Below are 21,710 nucleotides of genomic sequence, written 5' to 3'. Positions count from 1 at the left end.
TTTTTTTTTTTTTGCAAATGTTTGTTCACTAAAATGTTCCAAGGGGGAAAATGTCAGCTACAAATCCTCACTCATCATGTATTTGCACAGCAGTGCTTAAAGGTCCTTAAAGATCTCCAAGGATTTGAAAGAAATAATTCAGACAGGTCGCAAAAAACAGTGCCATTGCCTTCCAGTGTCTGGTTACACAGCTCATGCAACACCTGACAACTCCAGGCAAGTCACAGTGAACTCACTTCACACACCATGCATGGAGAAATTTATTCCACCATCCAAATGTATGAAAGTTTAACTGTTTGATGTTAATGCATCAAGCAAAAATAGCTGCAGTACACAGGATGGACTGTGGAAAATGTTTTACTCGCTGCAAAGAGACACTTCTTCTCTGCTTCTCTTACAGATGGCCTGCTCCTGTTCTTGCCAAAACCACCAGAGTTTCACTCCATTTCCTTGGCACTTAGAAAAGTCACAACTTTTCCCTCACATATGCTGGCTGATTCTTTATATACCTGAGTAACAGGTGTGCTACAGCCGTATTTTGCATTATTCATCTTGGATGAAGTTAAACCCTGACTGTGTGACACATCACACGTTACTCAGTTTACCTCAATGTTGTGTTTTGCTTTTGCTCAGTTAAGTTAACCTAAGATGCGTTTAGCCTGGAACAGTTTTAACTACCTCGGCACAGAAACTTGGCATTCTCCTAAATTTGTGCTTTTCAGCAATGAGACTCCTTTCTGCTGTATTTTTAAATTGCCTGCTCTTCCCTAAAAGTCGCCTCAATATTATTACCTTGCAAATCAGATACTCGAGATTTACTTGGTTTCAGGCAACTCCTCCTTGCTGAAACAATTACTTGTGCCATGCTTTTTCCTGCCCCCACTTTCCTTTTCCCTGTAGAGAAACACATTTTCACTGCTAATACACACCATAACTGCAATGTCCTATAGAATGGGTATCAGTCCAAAGCCCAGTGAAATCTTGAAAGGTTTCTGAACCATAGTAAAGGCAACTATGCAGTATTACACAGACAGCCTCTATAAAGGATCTTAATTTAAAGACTTTTTTTTGTGCTATAAATTAGTTTCATTTGTATAACATTTTCTATGTTCAGATCCTTATAGTCCTATAATTAAGGAAAGTAGTTTAAGAAGGAAAATAAGACTACCAAATGTCCTAATTCCTCATGAAACTGGTGTTTTTAAAGGATTAAAAAAATCTGAATTTTAAATTTTAGAAGTGACTAACTACAAGCATGAACTTATTATACTGTTTGTATGTAACTAACATTCTAAACAGCGGCACTACAGTTTTTCCAATCCTAGACACTTTTCTCTCATCCTCCACAGCAGATTCACAAAAAATTCAAGATAATGATTACAAGTACCTAGATCTGTAACATACAGATCCATAGCAACGCTGAGGATCTCATATGTTAATTTCTGTGCCCAGAGGCTTTTCTGCAACACTGAATTAAAGAAGCCACTGTATCATTCCCATAACAAGATGATTAGCTACAAATTAAGACAAAGAAGAAAACTCTTTTCAAAATGACAGTCTTCCAAGGCCTTTAAAAAATAAAACAAAATTACTTATGTGGCTAACATCATCAGTTCTCAAAAGTTCCATAAATTCACACATCCTGCTCTAAGGAAAAAGGGCAAAGTAACTGTTATGTTTTAGTCTTCATTTATGATTCCTTGTTAATGCAGTACATAATCTCCTTGGAATTACTGATTTTTAATGGGACATTTGAAAACATTTCTTTTACAGCTGTTGCAGGTGAAAAATCCAAGAGGACCACAACATCATTTACCAACAATCCATTAGTGTCACCTCTCAGATTCTTCAGATATAAAGGTGAGAATTTTTTTCACCTTACAGTGTCAAAACATATTTGGATGTCTGCTGAGTGAGGTTTAAATGGTTTTAGAGAACAAAACTAGTAAAGATCCTAAATCTGTGTGACAATTCTCTGTGAGCAATCAACCTTCCCATCTATTTGCAGAAGCCACAGAGGGAACTAGAGGTGTACTCCTTGAGGAGGAACAACTGTCATCCCTGGAATATATCAAAGGAGAAAACACACAGTAGAAACCCAGAGTAGTGAATCCTGTCTCTACCTCACCACTCTACTGGTATGGAAAACACTATTCTGAGCAAAGAAGAGAAACATGACCTGTGAGTTGAGCCATGACTGAGGCAGTGCTGCTGGCAGGCTGTCACAGCATATGTGGATTTCCCCAGTAAGATGTTGAGAGTAATCACAGAGTAATACTGCCACTGTTTGAGGAAGCAGGGAACAAGATTTCTCCAAACTTTCAGACTTGGAAGAGCTATTTTTGCACCACACATAGGATTTCCCATAAGAGATGATGTAACAATGAAGATAATTGCTGGTTTGGTATCACTGAGGAGAATGTAGACAAAAAGTGGGAACGAGCACAGAGGTGTTACACATACAATAAACTTTCAGCATGAATAAATGGAAGGACCAGTTCCAGAAAGAGGTTCAACAACACAGTTTTCACAAAAAAGTGTTGATATTACTGTATCAGAACCATCATGATAGAAGACAGCAGGATCTGTGCTGACTGATACTGTGGTGCACTCCAAGTGACAATAAGAAGTTATCCCTATCTGCAATAAATTTGCTTCTTGATTTCGCTGAAAGATACAGTCTGTTCTTTACAATGAAAAGTACTCATTAACTGATCCTAACCTGTATTCCTCTTCTGCACACACCATCTTGAGTAAAGGGTTAAGATCCTTTCACATGATTTGCATGTGAGAAAGACTCAAGAATTAGTGACTCAAAGCTTTAAGATGCCCACACAAACTTCATTTCCATTTCTGTTTCTTCAAACAGCACAAACAAACTCATATAACACTACACAAAAAGGGTAAAAGGGAAAAAAAAATCAAAAAATAAAAATTCACTGAAACACCATGAAAACTAGGCCACAGAACAATCTGGCCTGCATCACATATCAAATTCATAAGATCAACAGGGTTAGATACCTGGATGTAGAAAGAAGAAAATAAAAAATCTATAGGTGTTGGAGAATAACATGAAGCATTTTCCTGTCATCTTCAGAAAAGGTTTATTATCTGCCTTCCTAGAGCACTTAAAAAAGTCTCAAGACAAATAATTTTAAACCTCAGATTTAGCAAGCTAGATAGCCAGCAGCTTTTCTACTTGATTTGGAAACAGCAAATTGAAAAACAGTACATATGTAGCAGCTGATACTTGTCTGGTTATGAGGCAATTGTTATTACCAGTTGGACAAATAGCCTGTGCACTCCCTGGTCATGTCAGTGCTGCTAAACACATATGGTGTTCTGAAACCTGCGAGATTGTTCAACAGCATATAAATACGTGTCAGAGAGAAATTAACAAGCTCTTTTTTTCTTTTCTTCCAATTGAACACCAACAATAGCATTTTGCAACAAACCATTATTAGCACTGATGTTATAGTAAAGCTCTACTAGTGTGTCAGGACTAGGAGAAGAAAGGAAGAGAACAAGGAGACAAACATCAGTCACTTGGCAAAGAGCAGGACTAGAATGTCAGACACACTATGGACAGGAGTGTCACGCACTGCCAGATGTATTGAGGAAGGCAGCTGTTCACTGTTGCTGTCAAAACCTCAGCACAAAGCTTTGGGGTAGTCTGAATACCAGAAGCTCAGTACTAGTGGAAAACTGAAAAATAGATAGTATTTCTTTTAAGTAAAAAGTGTCTTTTTTTCTGCTGTAGGAAAGCTCTGGAGCTGAAAAATGAAACGTGCATTGAGAATTTATTGGTATACAGAACTAAAATATTCAAAAACATTTATACAGTGACCACAGGAAAAAGGTGTTAAAATTTTTACTTACTTTGGATGTGCAAATTCATCCAGTAGGACAACCTTTTCTATCAAGTCTCCACCAATGGTTCGAACCAAATCATAGAAATCATTCTGAGAGTATGTCTCAGAAGGCAGCCAAAAGGAGATGTCATTGATCAAAGGTGGGTATCTGCTGAGTGGCTAAAAGAAATTAAAAAAACATACCTTTATACATGGTTGGACTTGATAACTGTATCTACAACTGTTCTGAACTTACATAACACACAAAGTACACAGTTTAGAGGCTTTTTAAAATGCTCTTTGAAGTGCAAACTGACCTCATAAACAACTGAGACGGAAGATTTTATACTAGGAAATGTCTTTTAAAGATCCCCTTGTAACAACTTTGATTTATTCATTCAGAAGAAAAAACTTGTTTTGTTTGCTAAAATCAGAGTTTATGACCCTGAACACACTTTTGAAACAGAGCTGTTTAGAAGAAAGAGATAATGTAAGGTGGTTTTTCACTGGGTAGAACTGCACTTTTTGAAAGCTTTTTTCAGACTTTTTGCAGATTCAAAACTTCTTATCACATTCAGGTATAAAATTTATATGCATTTTATAGGATTCTTATATTACACAACATATTTACTATTTTTTATTTGTCAGAGTTTTAACAAAGTCTTATAAACAGGCACCTTTTTGATAAAATGTTATAGTAAGAAACACATTTTGGCTTGAAAAGCGAGATCAGTTCACTTTCCAGTGGTTTTCATAGACACTCAAACAAAAAAAGGTATGGCTGTTAACATAATTATTCATTCCACAAGTACCACAACAGGCTTTTAAGCACAAAGGGGTATCTTTACTGCACAAAGTGGACATGTTTTGCTGCAAAAAATCTTGCATAAAGTGGACAGACAGTGTGACTTGTTATTTGTAAAAACAGGAAGAGAAAGAGAAATGAAACCAGACAATTAATTTTCAGTTCTGATGAAACTTCCCAGGACTTTGTGGGTTTCAGATCTCACCTTGGTGAGATGTTTCTCTCTTTGAAGAACAGAAAATGGTAACATTCTCCTTTCATGACCTCTAGGTTATATAGTAACTTACTTCTGCCTTGCATTAATTACCTGCAGTTGTAAAAAGTACTTTTGTACAAGATTGTTGGAGTTTGTAGGAGAAAACATCTGTTTTATTATTTTGTTTATATGTACAAAAGATCCCATGTGTACACCTTGGTCTATACAGTATAATATCTCACTGAAAAATGTATTCCATGGCTGGGAATGTTTTATGATGGAGCAGTGGAAACTTAAGTGAGTACCTGCTGAAGCAATGAATCCGTTAATAAGGCAAGTTTACAGCATTCTGATTTACTCTAATACTGTTCTGTAGACTGTAAACTAGTCAATAAATATCTGATAAGGAATACAGTGTAAGTTTTAAATTAATAACCCCCCCAGCAAATAAAATTGTGAATCACAAATGATTATTGAACTTGTTAAAGGAATAAACTTGTCAAATGAATTCATATCCTGTACATCAAATTAAAAAAAGGAAACTTGCACAGCAAATCCATTTCAAAAGAGCTTTTGATAAAACACTAATGAATGAAACACAAATGTCTCTGGTACACAAAAGTCACAGCTGCAAATGCTGGATATACTCCTTGGACAACAACCTGATACATGTGTTAGTGTAAATAAAGTTATAATCCTGCAGTGAACCCCTATATTCTCAACTCATTCCTATCTACCACTTTATTTACTACTGCTATAGCTCAGAAATATACTGAACACCCTTCAAAGTTTGGCGGGACTAATACAAAACTCACTCAACTCGTAGTTCAAGACATTTAATCATTCAACCAGAAAATGTGGCTCATGAGCCTTAGCATAATGAGGAACCTACTTGCATTCACACAGGTACAAGGACAATAAAGATAAATAATTATATGTTCAGGTAATGTTAAAAATAATTAATGTTCAGAAAAATAATTGCATGTTCAGAAATGTCCTGAGCTGGTTTTGGCAAGAATTCACAGGCATGGGACCAGGTTTTGGATTTGTGCTGAACACAGGGTTGGTAACATGGAGATGATTTTGTTATTGCTGGGCGGTATTTGCACAGAGCCGAAGGCTTTTCTGCTTTCCGTACTGCCACACTGGCAAGAAAGCTGGGGAATTTGGGAGGAGACACAGATGAGACAGGTGACCCCAGGTGACCAAAGAGCTATTCCAGACCATATGACATCCTGCTCAGTATATAAAGTGGGAAGAAGAGGAAAGGGAGTGATATGTGGAGTGATGGTGTTTGTTTTCCCAGGTAGCCATTACATGAGATGGGGCCCTGCTTCCCCTGGAGCTGGCCTGCTCATGGGAAGCAGGGAATTAATATCTTGTGTGTTCAGGTTTTTCTCTCCAGTGTCACTATTGTGGATACAGAATTGTAATTTTGTGTGTGTATGCTTGTGTGTGTTACAAAATCTGGAAGGATAAATGCTTCAAACATAACATAAGCATAACGTTTTATTATTAGCTACTAGCCTTTTCTCAGAGCCCTGTAATACAGAAAAATCCTTTATGGGAAAAGGCAAGGCAATAATCCTGTATTATACTGTCCCTTCACCACCTGGCTGCAGTCAATATCATTGCAGTAAGTCTTATATCAACACTAAAGTTGGTATAAGGATAAAATTCCTAGTTCTCAAACGTATCGATCTGTTTGTTGTAGAGCTACAAGAGTCACATAATAGTTTATTAGCTACACCTAAAATGCGAATAGGCTACTAAAGACTCTCCCATTGGCAAGCCAAAATGAAGTTCCTTAATTTGTATTCAGGCACACCAGCAAATACATACTGTGGTCCACCAGACCACTTCTCCATTCTTTGATCCTTTCTAAACTCTCCTGCTCTTTAACAGCAGACTTGCCTAGAGTCCACTGGCTTTGATCCTTTTTCCAAGTTCAAGGCAAATGCCAACATTGGAGACCATTTCCTTATGAATTTACAGACATTTCAAAGGCTCCCCTTGAGAGAAATGTACTCTTCCCACTGTATCTGCTACTCTGTGGTCGCCTCCAGCCACCACTTCCAGCTACATTCTCTTCATGGCTTAGGAGTCCTCCAGCACAATGCTTAGAGAAGACACCAGGACACATCTGCTTCTGCAGGCTGTGTGTTGGCTGAACCCCAGCACACTACCCAAGCCTGGAAGCCCTGATGCTCCTGCTTCCATTCCTGATCACCTCCTTAGGTTTTTGAGGAACTGAAAAGAGGTTTAGAAAAAGGTAGAACTGATCCTACCTGCAGAGTGCTGCTGCAGGGCACTGGCCAAGTGTGTCAGTAAGCACTACTGATGCACAGACATCCTTTTGATTCCATCAGAGCTTTGCCACCACAGTGCTACTTTGAACGCTCTTTTTACTTTCAATTTCAAACACTTACATTGGCATTTTTCAACAGCCTCAGAGAACGAATGCTTTCCCAGAAATTACACTATCTATATCCACTGAACCCATCTTGCAGGGAAATACTGCAAATAATGACATCACATTTTTCAATCACCCAAGGTGAAAGCATTTAGGAATGCTGAATTACTATAATTTCTTTAAATAATGAAATGGAAGTTTATGGTGATCCACCCTCAATGATATATATTTACTAGTCATTAGTCAAAGTTATTTCTCTGGCTAATAAATAAGCCAAGTGCTTCCTAAAACTGCAAGCTTTTCACTCCCAGGATGCTACTTTTAGTATAGAAATGAGTAGTTGGAGACCAGTACTATAAGCCGCTCTGCTCAGCGTGCCTTGCCTATGCCTGGATGTACCTGAGGAGTGCACCACTGAAAACACAGGGCTGTTACTCTTTCATATGGGTTGGTGATAGTTTAGGGCACTCCTCACCTCCACCTCTTTGCTCTGCCTTTCTGTCTGAGATTACTGCCCCTGCAGCAGCTGATAAACATGTGCCTGTTCCTTTACCACTGCAGCTCACAGCCTGCTGTTGCCAGCTGAAAATTGCCCCTCTCATTGGTTTATGTTAATATGTGCTGGATGAAGAGTTGCAGCAGCTCAGCTCATTGGGGGACAGCTGTCTTAAGCAGCAACAAGATCCACCAAAACTCATTTGTCAGCATTAAATAGCAAATACTTGGTCTCTGTGTATGTTGACACGCCAGGGAACTACTCTGGATGCTTTGGCAGCAGGAATCAAGTGGTCACCGTAAGAGTGGTATCTGTTCATCCACACCTGGCAAAGGATCACCAGCTAGGATGGATCCAGACACCTCACAGCTATAAGGGAGAGAAATCTCCTCTGAGGGCAGAACCTCCCAAGCCATAGTAAAAACAGCCAGTGATAATGCACAGCCAGTGCCAGTGAATAACCCACACAAGGCCAAGAAGCATCTTTAGCCCAGAGTCCCAGAAAACAGGATGGACACCAGCACTTTCCACAAATATTTGTTATTAGGAAAAAAAGCCACTTTTCACCAGATGCAGTTAGGTGCAACATGGCAAGGGGACAGCAGAAATTTTGTGCTGTGGCTGTTCATTCCCTGCCTGCCACCAGCTGCAGATGGGACAAAACAAATGGGTGACAAACACAGCAGAGGGAAAAGCTGTACTTGTATTTTGACAGTGGCGACACAAATGCAAGGTTAACGACAACACGTACCAGAAACTGGGTTAGCAATTCCACAGCAGCCAAGCTATTAAAAAGTCAGCCATGCTTTACTGCCATCACCAGTCTAAGTCAGAAAAATATGAGACTTAGCAGCATTGTGGTTGCTAAGCTTTAACAGTCCTGCACTGCCCATGTTTTGGAGAAATATCTACATGAACTATATGGTTTTAATGCAACATCATATTCTTATCAAAATGAAAACTACAGTCCTGTAATAACTGAGCCTTTCTTAATATATTCTATGGTGAAACTACATTAATTCAGTGTTATCATAGGAAATTTAAACACGTAACAGGCATGAAATTCAAATTTGCAAATTTACAGCAGTAACCTACCCCCATGCCCATAATGAAGTTTCCTGTATTAGTGTGTATGTTTCTAGATTTACACTTCCGTATTTATGACCAGTGTAGACAAATTACAGTTGCTGCAGGGAATATAACTTCAAATTTCTTGGCTGCCATGGCTTAAAATTCAGTCAAAATGTTCCCCATTATTAAAAGTTTTCTGCCCTCCTTACCAAATTGATCTTTTCCTTGGTTTTGTATAGTAAGTTTTATAATAGTCATACATGCAAACACATACACACATGCACACATATACATTTTTATGTGTAAACACACACACATCTTCAAAAGAGGAAATGTAAATTTCAACAGATAACTACCATAAAGTCTGATAAGCAGATATAAAATATTTTCTGGAATTAAGCTCTTAAAACCAAAGCAAATGGACTAGTCATGGGATCAATGCACTGCTCTGTCCTCCTGCAGGGAGTGGAAGAAGCGCATTAACCTCCACTGGTGCTCTGAGCTTTTTGGTGAATGAACACAGAAGTATGATCAGCCCTTTTTAGACACCAATCTGCTCATCACAACAGAGTTCTTAACTTTGAAAACCTCACATACAGGTACAGGGAACACCATATGTTCATGGGAACACCAAGTGCTTCATGGATTTCAGGCACTCTGTACATGGACCATTCTGAGTGGAGAAGGTTTTCTTTGTACATGGAGATATTTAAGAACAATCTGGAAGCAGTCCTGTCCCATGTTCCGTGGGATGACACTGCTTGGGCAGGGAAGTTAGACCTGACAACCTGCTGTGGTGCCTTCCAACCTGACATTCTACACCCAGGCTGAACAGGGAAGTGCCCTGGGAACACAGACTTGTCCTCCTAAGTCCCAGTCTTCAATGTGAGATGACAAACCCGTGGACCAGGGCCCTCTCTGCTGTGCAACACATGTTGCCAAGAGAGCTCTGTCCCCTTTCCACCTAAACTACACCCTATGGGGTCTTGTTGGAGATAACAATTTCTTTCTTGAGCCCCATTCCAGGTTACCTGAAGGTGCAAAGCATAAAAGAGCTTCATTGCTTATATTCTGCCTAAGCAGTCACCAGGTAGCTCTCCGTATCATCCCACTTAGTCACCTTTTTCAATGCTCATCAGGCACCTCTGATCAGGTAAACCCCCTTAAGATACAAAATAAATGCACATACATGTGCACATGCACAGGAACAAGTGCAATGTCTCTTGCACGCTAGAAGTTCATAAAGGTCATAGAGAGGAACTTGCCTGACAAAGGAATGTCAGTGTCTAATATGACACTGAAAGAATTAGAATGTGTAACAGCCAGTGAGGAGATTATGATGCCTAGGGAGGCTACCTGAAACAAAGGCTAGAATGAAGTAGGTATTTATTGCAAGGCCTTCAAAGGATACACCTTGGGCAGTACAAGAGCCCGTCCGTGGCTCTACCCAAGAAGGACAACCAGTCAAGAGTTTTCACACTTTTATAGGTTTTGGTCCATTTACATATTGGGGTTAATTGTCCAATTGCAGCTTCAGGTTATGAAGTCCCATCCTCTCAGACTGTTCTCCTCAATTCACTGTTGTTTATACTTTTTGGTGCCTGAAGCTGCAATGGTGTCCCTGGTTCTCCGTCTGGCAAAGGATTGTTTTGTCTAACTAAACTGTGAGGAGAACTTGCTAACACTTTGTGTGAAATTCAGAGTTACATACTAATGCAGTACAGAATCTGGAAAACATGAAAGCTGAAACTTAACTCAATTAAACTTCTTTGATAAGCCCCTCCTCTTCCAAGCAGCAGGAAGAATGCACAAGAGGACTGGTGCTGTGGCAGAATGAGTGAGTGGAATGCTTGCCTTTACACACATTCACCCAAAAGTAATGCTGATTACTAAACCTCTGTGGCCCCACTGTAAAGGGACACTGTGTTCTTACAACATTTAATTAAAATGCAGTAACTTTATTTTAAAGTCAAGCCTGTTTAAATTTGTAATGAAAAATGAGTGAAGTTTAAAGTCACCATATACTTCTCTGAGTACAAATATGCATTTTAAACTGACCTGTGGGCAGAAAGCTCAGAAATAAGGCATGGCTTTTGAGAAGACTTCCAGACACAAAAGAGCACTTGTATTGCCACTGAGATAGTTATGATTCTAAATGATTAGTAAGGAATTGAAAAAAAAGTCAGGAAAGACATAAAGAAGATGAAAGTGTTGACCTAATCCTATTAACAGCAAGGATGTTACAGTGTACACAGCAAAGATATTCCCAGATACCTGTTCCCTGGGGCATTTGGATATGCCTTGCTTCTTGGGATCTGATTATAAAAACCACCAAAGGATAAGTATAAATTATTCCTAAATACCAGTGATGGACTCCATGTCCTGTATTTAATGAGGCAAAAATTACTTCTCACTTCCATAGAACAAAGTAGGACTCACAGGAAGAATCACCAAAAGGGATGGCTCTCTACTACTCACTCCCATATGAGAGCTCCTTACAAACCCTTTTTGAAGTATCAGGGTGAAGAAGCGATTTGCCTGACATTTTCCTTCAGCAGTTCTATGTCCACTGTGGGGAAAAAATGCATTTTCCTTATGCTTCTTTCCCAGCCTCCTAGCTGACAGCCTGCTGAGCTAGTTGGTTTCATGGTGCTTATCTTCCCCCATTTCAATCACAGATATATCATTGCAAAACAACTAAAAACCAAGAAATGCTTTTTCTGTTATTGCTTTTCCATTTGAACAGTTGCTACCACAGACCTGATGTACACCAAGTGGAACTGATGGGACAATCCTTACAATGTTGTGATGTCTTCAATAGAAAACAAGTAAGCTTCCATCCTGGGAAAGGAATCCAGTGATTTGGAATGACCAAAATGGTAAGGTGGATTCTCACACCAAACCTAGTAATTAACACTTTTGACGTCCTTTTGCATAGGCTATCCATATTTTGTCTGTCCTTCCTACCCAAATATCCCATGCCACAGACAAAATCACAGGCAAGGGTAAAAAGAAGAAAAGACACAAACCTCAGAAAATAAACTGTCAATGAATAAAAAAATCATATGTGTCCTGCACTTCTCTAAAAATACCTGCCATGCCTGCAAGGAACAGGTATTAGCTGGTATAAGTCAGCAGAAACCCAGCTTCCCAGAAGATACTAAGAATTTTCTCTTCAGCAGTGCTGAGCACCAGAAATTCCTGCAGAAGGCTTTGGTGCTCCAAATGCTGCAGGCATTTGGTGTTTGCCATACTCAGAAGTCAGGGTTCCTCCTTTCTGATGGTTTGGTCTGTGTATTTTTTTCTCATTATGCTTAATAATAATGCTGAGATAAATAGCTCAGTGGAGTAAAATACTGTACCCATCAACGATTCATATAAAAGAGTTATATCTAAATAAACAATGCAAGTATTTGGAAAGAGTCTGCAGCAATATGAAGATGTATTTCTTCCAAATACATAGCATAATAATGGAAGCAAAGTGCACCCAATATTTTATTTTGGCTTAGATGAAAAACCTCATATAAAACACTGTTGACTGTATTTCCTTTTCTGCTCATTAAATGTACCATTCTAGAGAGTTACTGTTTAAATTGCAGAATCTCCAGAACACTTGAATGTGACTTACACCAAAATAAGCTGGCATTGTGAATCTTACATGCAACACCTGAAAGAGTTCTTCTTCCCACCTAACAAACAATACTTCTTTTTTCTCTCTCCTTCCTAAAAAACATAGAGATTTCCAATACAACAGCAAAGACACTTCATATTTCTTGGCTATATCTTCAGATAATGCCCTGGACATTGCTGTGCTACCAAGGAATTATTTTTCTACACTTCCTAGAGCTAATCTGTACCATCTCAACATGTAGACAAATTTACCTAGGAAGGTTACTGGTGGTTTGGAAATATTCTTAAGACTCCCAGTAGCACTGATATAGCTAGGTTTCCTTCTTGTCCAGGGAAAACTGCCCAAGTGGCAGTGGAAGAGGCTGCCCAGGGAAGTGGTGAAGTCACTGTCCCTGGAAGTGACAATTCAAAAGGTGAGTGCATATGACACTTGGGGACATGGCTTAGAGGTGAATATGGTGGTGACAGCATAACAGTGGACTTGGTGATCTAAGAAGTCTTTTCCAGCCCTAAGGATTATATGATTCTACGACTCTTGCCAAAAACCAAGTATTTTTAGTTTCCAGAGTAGCCAACTTCACTTCTGCCAAACCACCCCCCCACTTAAGTACTAAACTCATACAAATTACAACCTCTAAAGTTCAAAACTCAAAATAAAACACCAAGGTAGTGTAGCAAGCTAAAACTTTAAAGTACAGTAGGTAAGCTAGAGCGAAACAGAAATAAAAAGCTCTATTTACTTGTCCAATACTCAGAAGAGCAACAAAAGCCTTTAATGTTTTTCCCTCAGACAGACCCTCAGCGATCCTAAAGCTATACCCTTGTTAAGGAGTAACAACTTCGAAAGGGATATCTACAGAGAAGCCCTAGGCTGACAGACCAAGCACAAAAAGGCACAAAAAGTACACTAAGCATTTCAGTATGCAATGACAATATGTAAAGAACATTTAAATCTCTACAAGCAGAATCTTGGTGCAGAACAGGTATTTCTTTAATGCCTTTCCTTATTTTACAAGAATCAGAAAATGGGTTCACTCTTGCTGATTTAGGAGAACAGGTTACATGTGGGAATAATTATGCAAATTGGATTTAAAACTTGTGCACAGGCAGAAGGATGTAATTAATCCTCAAAAAAGGGATTTCTTCCCATCAGTAATTTTTCTAAAACTGAAAAGCCAAATCCTCTGCAGAACATGTACCCCAAAGCATCACTTGTCACGTTTTGTTTTAGGGTGTCACTGCAGTAGTTCATGTGTCTCTCACACTTGCAAGATGAAGGAAATTGAGGATTGATATGATAAGAATAATACAGTTCTTCCCAACTGTGCCTTCTGTTGTTTGGCTATTCTCTGCAGACTAATTCATATTCTGATCAGAGAATCAGGGTTTTTTATTAACACCATGTACTTCAAAAGGTGCTTCTGTTCATGCACACACACATACAGAGATTGTTCTTCCCAGCCCTCATTTCCTAGGGACACTCCACAGCTCAGCTGCAATGTCTAATCATGCTACAGATGATGACCATAGAGGTTTAGGCATGATTTTAAAGATCACTTTATCAAAAGCTCTCTGCAAGATGTATCTTTTATATGTATAACATTGGCACCAGTGTTAAAAGAACTATCAAATAAACTCATGTATGAATCCCTCCATCTTTTTAGCTAACTCTGGAAAAATGAATAAGAGCTTATTTCCTACCAGTTTTGAGATTTTTTTATTTTCCCTTTATACTTCTGTTGTTGTGTGTGCACACCAGCACATGCCTGTATCTCTGAAGACACATACTCACACAGTGTGTGCTTGGACACAATTTAAATAGAAGTTTATTCTAACATCAAGTGCATAATGTGTACTCACAAAGATGTATTTAAACCTGCTACAGGCATGCACATATTCAGATCCTGTTAATTACCTAGGACTGCCAGCCAGAAACAAGGGTCCCATTACGTAGACAAAGCACAAAATGCTAATTTGTGTCCTGAAGAACTTTCCATCCTAAGGTAGTTTGGAGAAGAGATGCCAAGGCAGGAGGTACACGACAACTACAATTGTAAAGAGCATGGAAAACAGAATTACTGAGTCACTACTCAGGTCAGGGCCAAAGACCAAAGTCAAGATATTTCCTGTGACATCCTCCTAACCAGCATTCTATTACTCACAGTGTAATTAAACCAATATTGAAAAATCATTGGAAATGTGTAAGGGTTACCCTCCTTACTAGCTACATACTTTTGCAGACAATAAGCTGAAAGCTCCGAACATATGTGGACTCCTGTCAAAATCACTAATAGCTGGTTTCACAGAAGCTACGTGAAATGTATTGTTATTTTAGATTTCCAGGTTTACTCCTTCACCTAATATCACTTTAATATGGGTTTCAGCATATATATCACTGCTGGAAATGGCTCCATGGCTTATTGAAGCACTTTGTATAACCATTATACTTCATCATTTGGGATGCAATAAAGATCGGTTGATATATTCAGCAGCAAAATTACTCATTTGTGAGCTATTTGTTTCAAAGAGCCTCAGCCAGTCAAAGTGCAAATATATGAGGTTTAGAGATCAGAGAAAACCGCTGTAATATATGCTTTTTGAAGCTTATTGCAGTTTTGCTAAGTAATAATTTAGATAGTATCAGGTGTACTTTTACTAGGGTGCATTGGCTTCTGCCTAGGGAAAAATATGCATCAGCAGTAAAATAGTTCTAATGACAGTAACTGTACAGTGCAGCAGCATTCATAACTGCAAAATCATTTTTTATCTACATCACATAGAAGAGATGCAGTCAAAATCCAGTCAAGACTACAGGAGCTTCTTTTTGTTTAAAAACAGATTGGAAGGAAGCCCCTGGTGGTCTGTTCTCAGTTGCTGGGAATGTCTTTCACTAGTACTGAGGACACACCTGCTGGGTATATTCACCTCTCACCTTCTATACTGCCTCCAAAATCAAAAGTGCTGTCTCATCAGTTGTGCTGACGGCATGAAGCAACACTGAGAAGTGGATCAGGGAACTGATACAGCTTTAAGGAACTGCAGAGGAAAAAGCTCTCTGATTCATCTCACAGTGTAGCCAAAAAAGTGGCTCCTGCTGTTCTGTGGAACAGCAAAGCATGACAGCACATGGGAACATGGGCACATGGGAAACAAAAAAAAAACCCTTATGCTTCTCATCCTAACACTGTGAGAAACAAGGGTCTGGGGAAGAGTGGTAATGAACAGCCCAAACCCACCAAAACCCTTCAAATGAAGAGAAGTCTCAACTGCTGTCTCTGGACCTGCAGTAAAGAGAGGATATTTGCCAGGTGGGATACACTGGTATGTCACATAGCTAGCTTCCAAAATCCCCTGTGGCACTTGCTAGATTTGTTAGTAAAACCCTGGACCTCTCACATAACTGAAAATCTACAGGAAACACATATTTACATCCAGGTTTTAGAATTACCTCCAATGACAAAAAAAATTTACTGGTGATTAAAGTGTGTGTTAGCATAGACAACTGAAAGTAAGGACGAAATATTTTTGCTCTCTAAATATATATATATATACATATACACATGTAGTTCATCTGCTCTAAACAAATTCCAGCTGTGACAGTTGTGTACAAAGCAGAAAACTTCTTAACTCCAAAAAAGAACAGCTCAAATCAGCTATTTTGTTTTGAGTCACCACCAGTAAATCTAAACTAAATGTGCTATTGGGATGAGACAAGTTAACAGAGGTGAACAAGGGAGTTTTCAACTATTCTAAGACTGTGAAAACAACATAGAAATACTTTAATTATTTTCAAGGAAAATAGGTGAAAGAGAGGAAGAGTGGGTTTTTTGCTAATGAATGTCATAGGCTTGTCTGTACATCCAACTGTTATCAAGGTGGCTGCTAAATGGATGAAATGGATTTACTTTGCCCTTTGGTACTTCAGCAGACAACATAGTACATAAGATAAATATCACTAACTAATCTAGGCAGAAAGGGCTATTGACATTTTTTATTTATTCATTTTATTTACTGAGAAAAGTGCAGGGAGAAAGGAATTAAACTACTGCTGATTTGTTCAGGTTCAACAGAGGCTGTCACGGAGACTAGATTGCAGTGGGTGTGTGGAGGGATGGAAACAGGGTATGCAAGAAAATCTGCATCACTGGTATTAGCTCAGAGGCCAGCAGCTAGATTGTTGGGAACCACATCCCTTGTCAGCACTTATTTTTACCACGAGTTTCAGTAATATGCTCTCAGGCACATGGTGTAATTCTTGGGTGGCCCTGTGCAGGGCTAGGAGCTGGACTTTGATGGCTCTTGTGGGTCCCTCCCAGCTCAGGATATTTTGTTATTCTGTGAATATCATCTCAGCACAGACTTTGTCAAAGGCCTGGGTTATGACACATTAAGTGTTTCACAAATCCAGAAGCAAAACTGGAAGCCCCACACACCCATCTCGAAATTGATGATAGTACTTTAAAGACTTGCTTTGATGGCTAGTGGTCATAGTGTTTGTGGTCCCTCATACTTGCTGAGCTTTCAAAAGGAGATCAAGAGTAGATGTGTATAGTACAAAACCCTGGAAAACTTACTGATTACCAAGAAAAAGACTTCTGCATCAGTCTCAACAGTTTTTGCCATAAACCAATTCTCCTTTTCTGTGACCTTCTTCCCTTTTCATCCCATTTCCCCCCAATCTGCTTAAACTTAACTTTAAACCAGACGTTTTCATATTCCCTCAATGCTCAAAGTACAGCATCTCTATATTCCTTTCACTTTGTCTTATATGAGTGTATCAGTGCTTTGGGCTTCTTGTGTTCAGTCCCATGCCACTGTCCATCCCATTTCCTCATTTTGAGCCCCTACCTTCTTCTTTCTTTACTGTGTTTTCAGTCAATTTCCTTTAGCTGAGAATGGGAATTCAAGTGCTGTTTACTCTCCAGAATTTTGCTTCTTGACTTTTTTTTACCCAAGTGTTGATCAGAAAAACTGGCTTAGAATAAAGATTTTGCAAGGTGAGTTTGTGGTTTGTCAGATTAAACTCTTCTTGCTTATAACAGTCATTTTGAAAGTTTTGACTGCTTCAGCCCTGCAAGGTGCTGATCACTCTCAGTTGGATCCCAGGAAATGTGGAGATCTCTGACCTGAAGCTATTTAGGCATTTGGGTTATGTTTGACTGAGCATAGAAACTATCCCATTGATTTAAATGGGACTGCTCACAAGTTTAAAGCTCAGCATGTGCTTCAGTACTTTGCCTGGCTGGGGCCAGAGGGCTCAGGTTCCCAGAGCTTCAATACCAGCACTACCTACAAATGATACAAGATAGAACATCCTGATGAGAAGACCTGATGATCAAGTGATTTCTAACCCAATCATGCAGCTTAGTGCAGCATCTCTGCAATGCAGAAGGTATTTTTTCTCTTTTCCATGTGTATCCAACACCAAAAAAGGGAGTTTTGTGGTGCTCTGCAGAGCATACAGACAAACCTGAGATGACATACAGCACTGTAAGGTTTTATTGACGTTCGCTTAAGATGATCTATGTAAGTCACTCTTAGATATTCAACCTTCCCAAAGTCATACCGGTAAAATGTTTATGCTAAAATATCAGCAATCTATTCTCTATTGTACCTCCAAATGCAGACACACACATTATATATCTTCAATTACATTTAAACCAATCAGACAATAAGTCACAGTTGAGGCTATACCTTATTTGTTCTAACATCCAAGTTAAATTTACATACTAATGGTTGCATATTTGGCTGTAATAGATGCACTATTAGAAAATAAACATAATAAATGAATAACCATTTTAGCATGGAGTTACCTAATCTTGATGAAAAATATCTGAACATGCAGCAACCAGGGAATCTACTTAATTTTTATTTGAAAATAACACTAATCACAGACTGAGGAGATAAATATAAATTATATAGAGTAGCATGCTAATGATGGATCAGACAGACCCTGTGCAGTGAATGCAGTAAGATCAAACTGGTTGAAATGGATGGTATATACACTGTAGATTCTCTCCTTCTCAAGCATGGAATAAAGTATATAGACTAGGATGGTTTAATTTGCTGAAGTTTTCCCTTACACTTGACAGTGCATTTTACTTTCAGCATCTTCTAAAGCTTCAGGACAAACTCTGTGTCTCTCAGTAACAATCAGGCTTGTGGACAGGAAAGGTGCACAGGGATGATTACTGTCCCTTACTGCAGAAAGTGCACAGTAAGGTAGAAAAGTTGGAATGTCTAATGGTGTGAACAAGAGGGCTCACATACACAGCAAACAGAGCAAACTGGGCTACTGCATAAATCCTTTGTCATTAGAACAGGAGCTTAATTCCTGTGGCACACTGAGCAAAAGGCAAATGGCAGCAAGCAGGCCCAGTCTTTGCTATCCTGCACAGGAGGAAGAGGAGCCTGCTTTGATTTCCTTTCCAGTATAATGAATTGCTTCTTTCCACACAACTACATCTTTTTGATCATGCTACATTTTTCCTCATCACTATTCTCAACTGTTCACTTTTCAAAGGAGAAAGAGCATCCTGGACTAGGGCCACAAACACCATTCTGGCTACAGCTGTGCAGGAGGTGAACAGTGTCAATTCAAGTTGTTTGTCTGGTCTCCTCAACCCACTACCAAAGGCTAGTATACCCTCAGGTCTCCCTACACCAGAGCTGCTCCAGGAGCTTTGTATCTTCTGGAGCCATTAAAATGATCCTGTTTAGAAAGTCCATGATTTTGAGTCTTGAAGCTACCAGGTAATTATGAAGGAATTGAATTTTGAGGGACTGAGTATGCCAGCAGACAACAGGACAGAGCAGCCCCTGGAGATGATGGAAGGGTGTGACAAAAAATAGGTGGTGCTAGACTTATTACAGATATTGCAGAATATTACAGATAATGCAGAAATGAAGAAATCAAGAAGACAGCAGTTCCCATATTCTCACACAGGGAGTCAGTAGTTTTGCTAGAAATCTGATCCAGAATCCCTTTGTACCAGTGCCAGAACAGCCATAATCATGCTTCTGCTTGACCTCACTGGAGGCCACAAGGCTCCTCAGCAATCAAAAAAAATAACTATTTAAAACAACAGCAGCCAGAGACACTGGCAGCATCAAATGAAAGTGACTTTGTGAAGGGAGAACACATCAAAAGTCACTCAACATGATGTGCCACTTGCTTACCTTGGCAGCAAAATGATGGAGGCTCCAGGATCTGTCCTGCTGCCAGAGATCTTTCTTCTTAATCAACACCTCTGGGCACACCACGCTACATCTGAACTGTGAGTGCCTTCCCTCTCCAAATGTCATTTCATTTTTGTACCTTTCCTTGAGAGTTGACAGCCCATGGACTTTTTTTTGTAAGAATGCTGCCTCAGCATAACCCAGAAAGCGATTACATGGAACTGTGCTCAGGGCCCTGACAAACAGAGATATAACACAGCAGACTAGATTGGAACTGAGCCATTTGTTTTATTACATTGTGCCTTGCAGGTTCTGGGTCCTTCCTGCCCTGTCCATCCTCAGCCTTTCATTCCACAGCCTGAGCAAAAGCTCTATGCAAACAATTGACAGCAAGTTACCAGACCCTGATTCCCACACTGCTGTGACTTGTGTCAAATTATAGCTGGAGTGATTTGCTAATCCAAATCCAGGCAATAATCTGATCTGTGGGGAGAAGCACTCTAACACTGCTGTGCTGAGTGGCCACAGTGGTACAAGCATTGTCAGCTTTTCCCAGCAGCTTTTTGACCTACTAAAGCCTGCACACATGTACTGAGCAATCGATGACACAGGGAAAAGTCTGACACATTCAGGCTGTTAAAAGGCATAAGGCATATACTCTAAGTCCCAAGAAAATGCTCCAATTAAAAGCAGTTTTTGTGAAAGAGTATATTTAGCCCAGCTAAAGGTTACTGCTGTGCAGTATGGACTTCATGTATTTGAAGAACATTTTAATGAAGAGAAAGAAAAATATTTATGTTGGTGAATCATATTCAGATTATAAAAAAGGATGTGGGGGAGTACCCAAAGGTTGAGAGGTCTCTCTCAGTTAAGCACATAAAGGATGGACATTTACCTGGACCTTCTGAGCCACAGGATTCAATTTCTGTTGTGAAAGACTCTCAAAACACTTGGTCAGTCTTTGTTCAGTTCAGTCAGGCTGAAAAGTATTGCATGGCCTTGCATGCAGAAAATCTGACACTTTTAAGATTTCTTACAACATCAACACTGGAAGACAGGCTAAAAGTTTTCTTTCAAATATCATATGAATAAACCATGTGATTCACTACTTATGACTCTTTTGCAAGTAGACAGGAACAGAAGGTCTGCTAACTTGGTTTTATAGCATACCTGAAAAATAATATAGAACAGAAGAAAAAAAATGGAGATCTTATGATAGCACCAAGGAGTATTTTATAGTGTTTACATTTGAAGGGTCATTAATCCTTTAAAAGCAATGTCAGTATGTACTAGAAGTATGTACAGCACAAAGCTTGAAAAAGCACATTGTAAGATACCAGATGAAAGCTGGATATAGACTTGCTTTCAAACAAAAACCCAAGTTTTTGAGAAACCCTAGAGAATAGAGAACCCTCTATTCTCTTATATTCAGATACAGAATTGAAAAATGTAAGCTAAGAGCTGGGGAGAATTACCAAAACTGAAGATGAAACATCCAAGTCAAGTAGGTGTGCATGTGTATTAAAAGGGAAAGGCAGAAAAATGATTAAAAAAAAAGGAGGAAAAAAAAAAAAAAAAAAAAAAAAAAAGAAATAATTAAAAAGTCCCTGAGCAGTTCTTGACACCAGAGGAAAAAAATCTGATTCTAAAACATTTGCCATACCTTTTTTCAGGAGAGAAAGGACCAAAAGTAAGGCTACCAAACAGCACTAATTAAGAAAAAAAAATAAATTTAAAAATCACTTTTAGCTTCCTAGAAACCATGTACTTTCCTCTGGGCTTATCCACAGTAACCTGTGCCTTTGACATCTTTAAGATTGCTTCACTACACCTGACTTACCTAAAACTGAACATGAAAGCTACATGCAATTTAGAGAAGCTAGACACCCAGCCCTCTCTTTGACTCACCTTCAACATCAGTACATACCATTCCAACAATCTGGGCCTTTCCTCAAAAGCCCAGTCTACTGCTAATATCAATTTGAAGATTGGATCCACAGTCTCAAAGCAAGCAAGAAATCTCATGTTAGCTCCATCAGATTGCAGTCTATAAACCAAGCCACAGGCTC

General features: G+C 39.1%; 1 protein-coding gene and 1 long non-coding RNA gene across 18 annotated transcripts in view; one reads left to right on the top strand and one right to left on the bottom strand.

The window, feature by feature from the left end:
* FARS2 (phenylalanyl-tRNA synthetase 2, mitochondrial) overlaps positions 1-21,710 on the bottom strand; it is a 230,547-nt gene that overhangs the window by 71,300 nt on the left and 137,537 nt on the right. For 12 of the 16 annotated variants that reach the window (XM_086900870.1, XM_086900839.1, XM_086900812.1 and 9 more), the window contains one exon: positions 3,880-4,031. The exons of 1 other annotated variant lie outside the window; for it this stretch is intronic. In XM_086900870.1, the coding sequence (XP_086756996.1) occupies positions 3,880-4,031 (152 nt within the window). Of the gene's footprint in view, positions 1-800; positions 895-3,079; positions 3,774-3,879; positions 4,032-21,710 lie in introns of those variants that run through there. 3 more of the 16 variants (XM_086900903.1, XM_086900829.1, XM_086900819.1) reach the window with 2 other exon arrangements.
* Positions 10,139-14,959, top strand: LOC111924023 (uncharacterized). 2 transcript variants are annotated; one of them, XR_002861411.2, is made up of 4 exons: positions 10,218-10,669; positions 11,579-11,711; positions 12,795-12,875; positions 13,253-14,959. It is a non-coding gene; the product is annotated as an uncharacterized LOC111924023 (long non-coding RNA). The 2 variants fall into 2 exon arrangements; XR_002861410.2 differs by lacking the exons at positions 10,218-10,669; positions 13,253-14,959 and adding an exon at positions 10,139-10,210.

Source organism: Cyanistes caeruleus, chromosome 1 (genome assembly GCF_971803275.1).
Source record: "Cyanistes caeruleus chromosome 1, bCyaCae1.hap1.1, whole genome shotgun sequence".
Taxonomy (NCBI): domain Eukaryota; kingdom Metazoa; phylum Chordata; class Aves; order Passeriformes; family Paridae; genus Cyanistes; species Cyanistes caeruleus.
The sequence above is the reverse complement of the archived record's forward strand: the minus strand, read 5'-3'. Positions and strand labels throughout refer to the sequence as shown.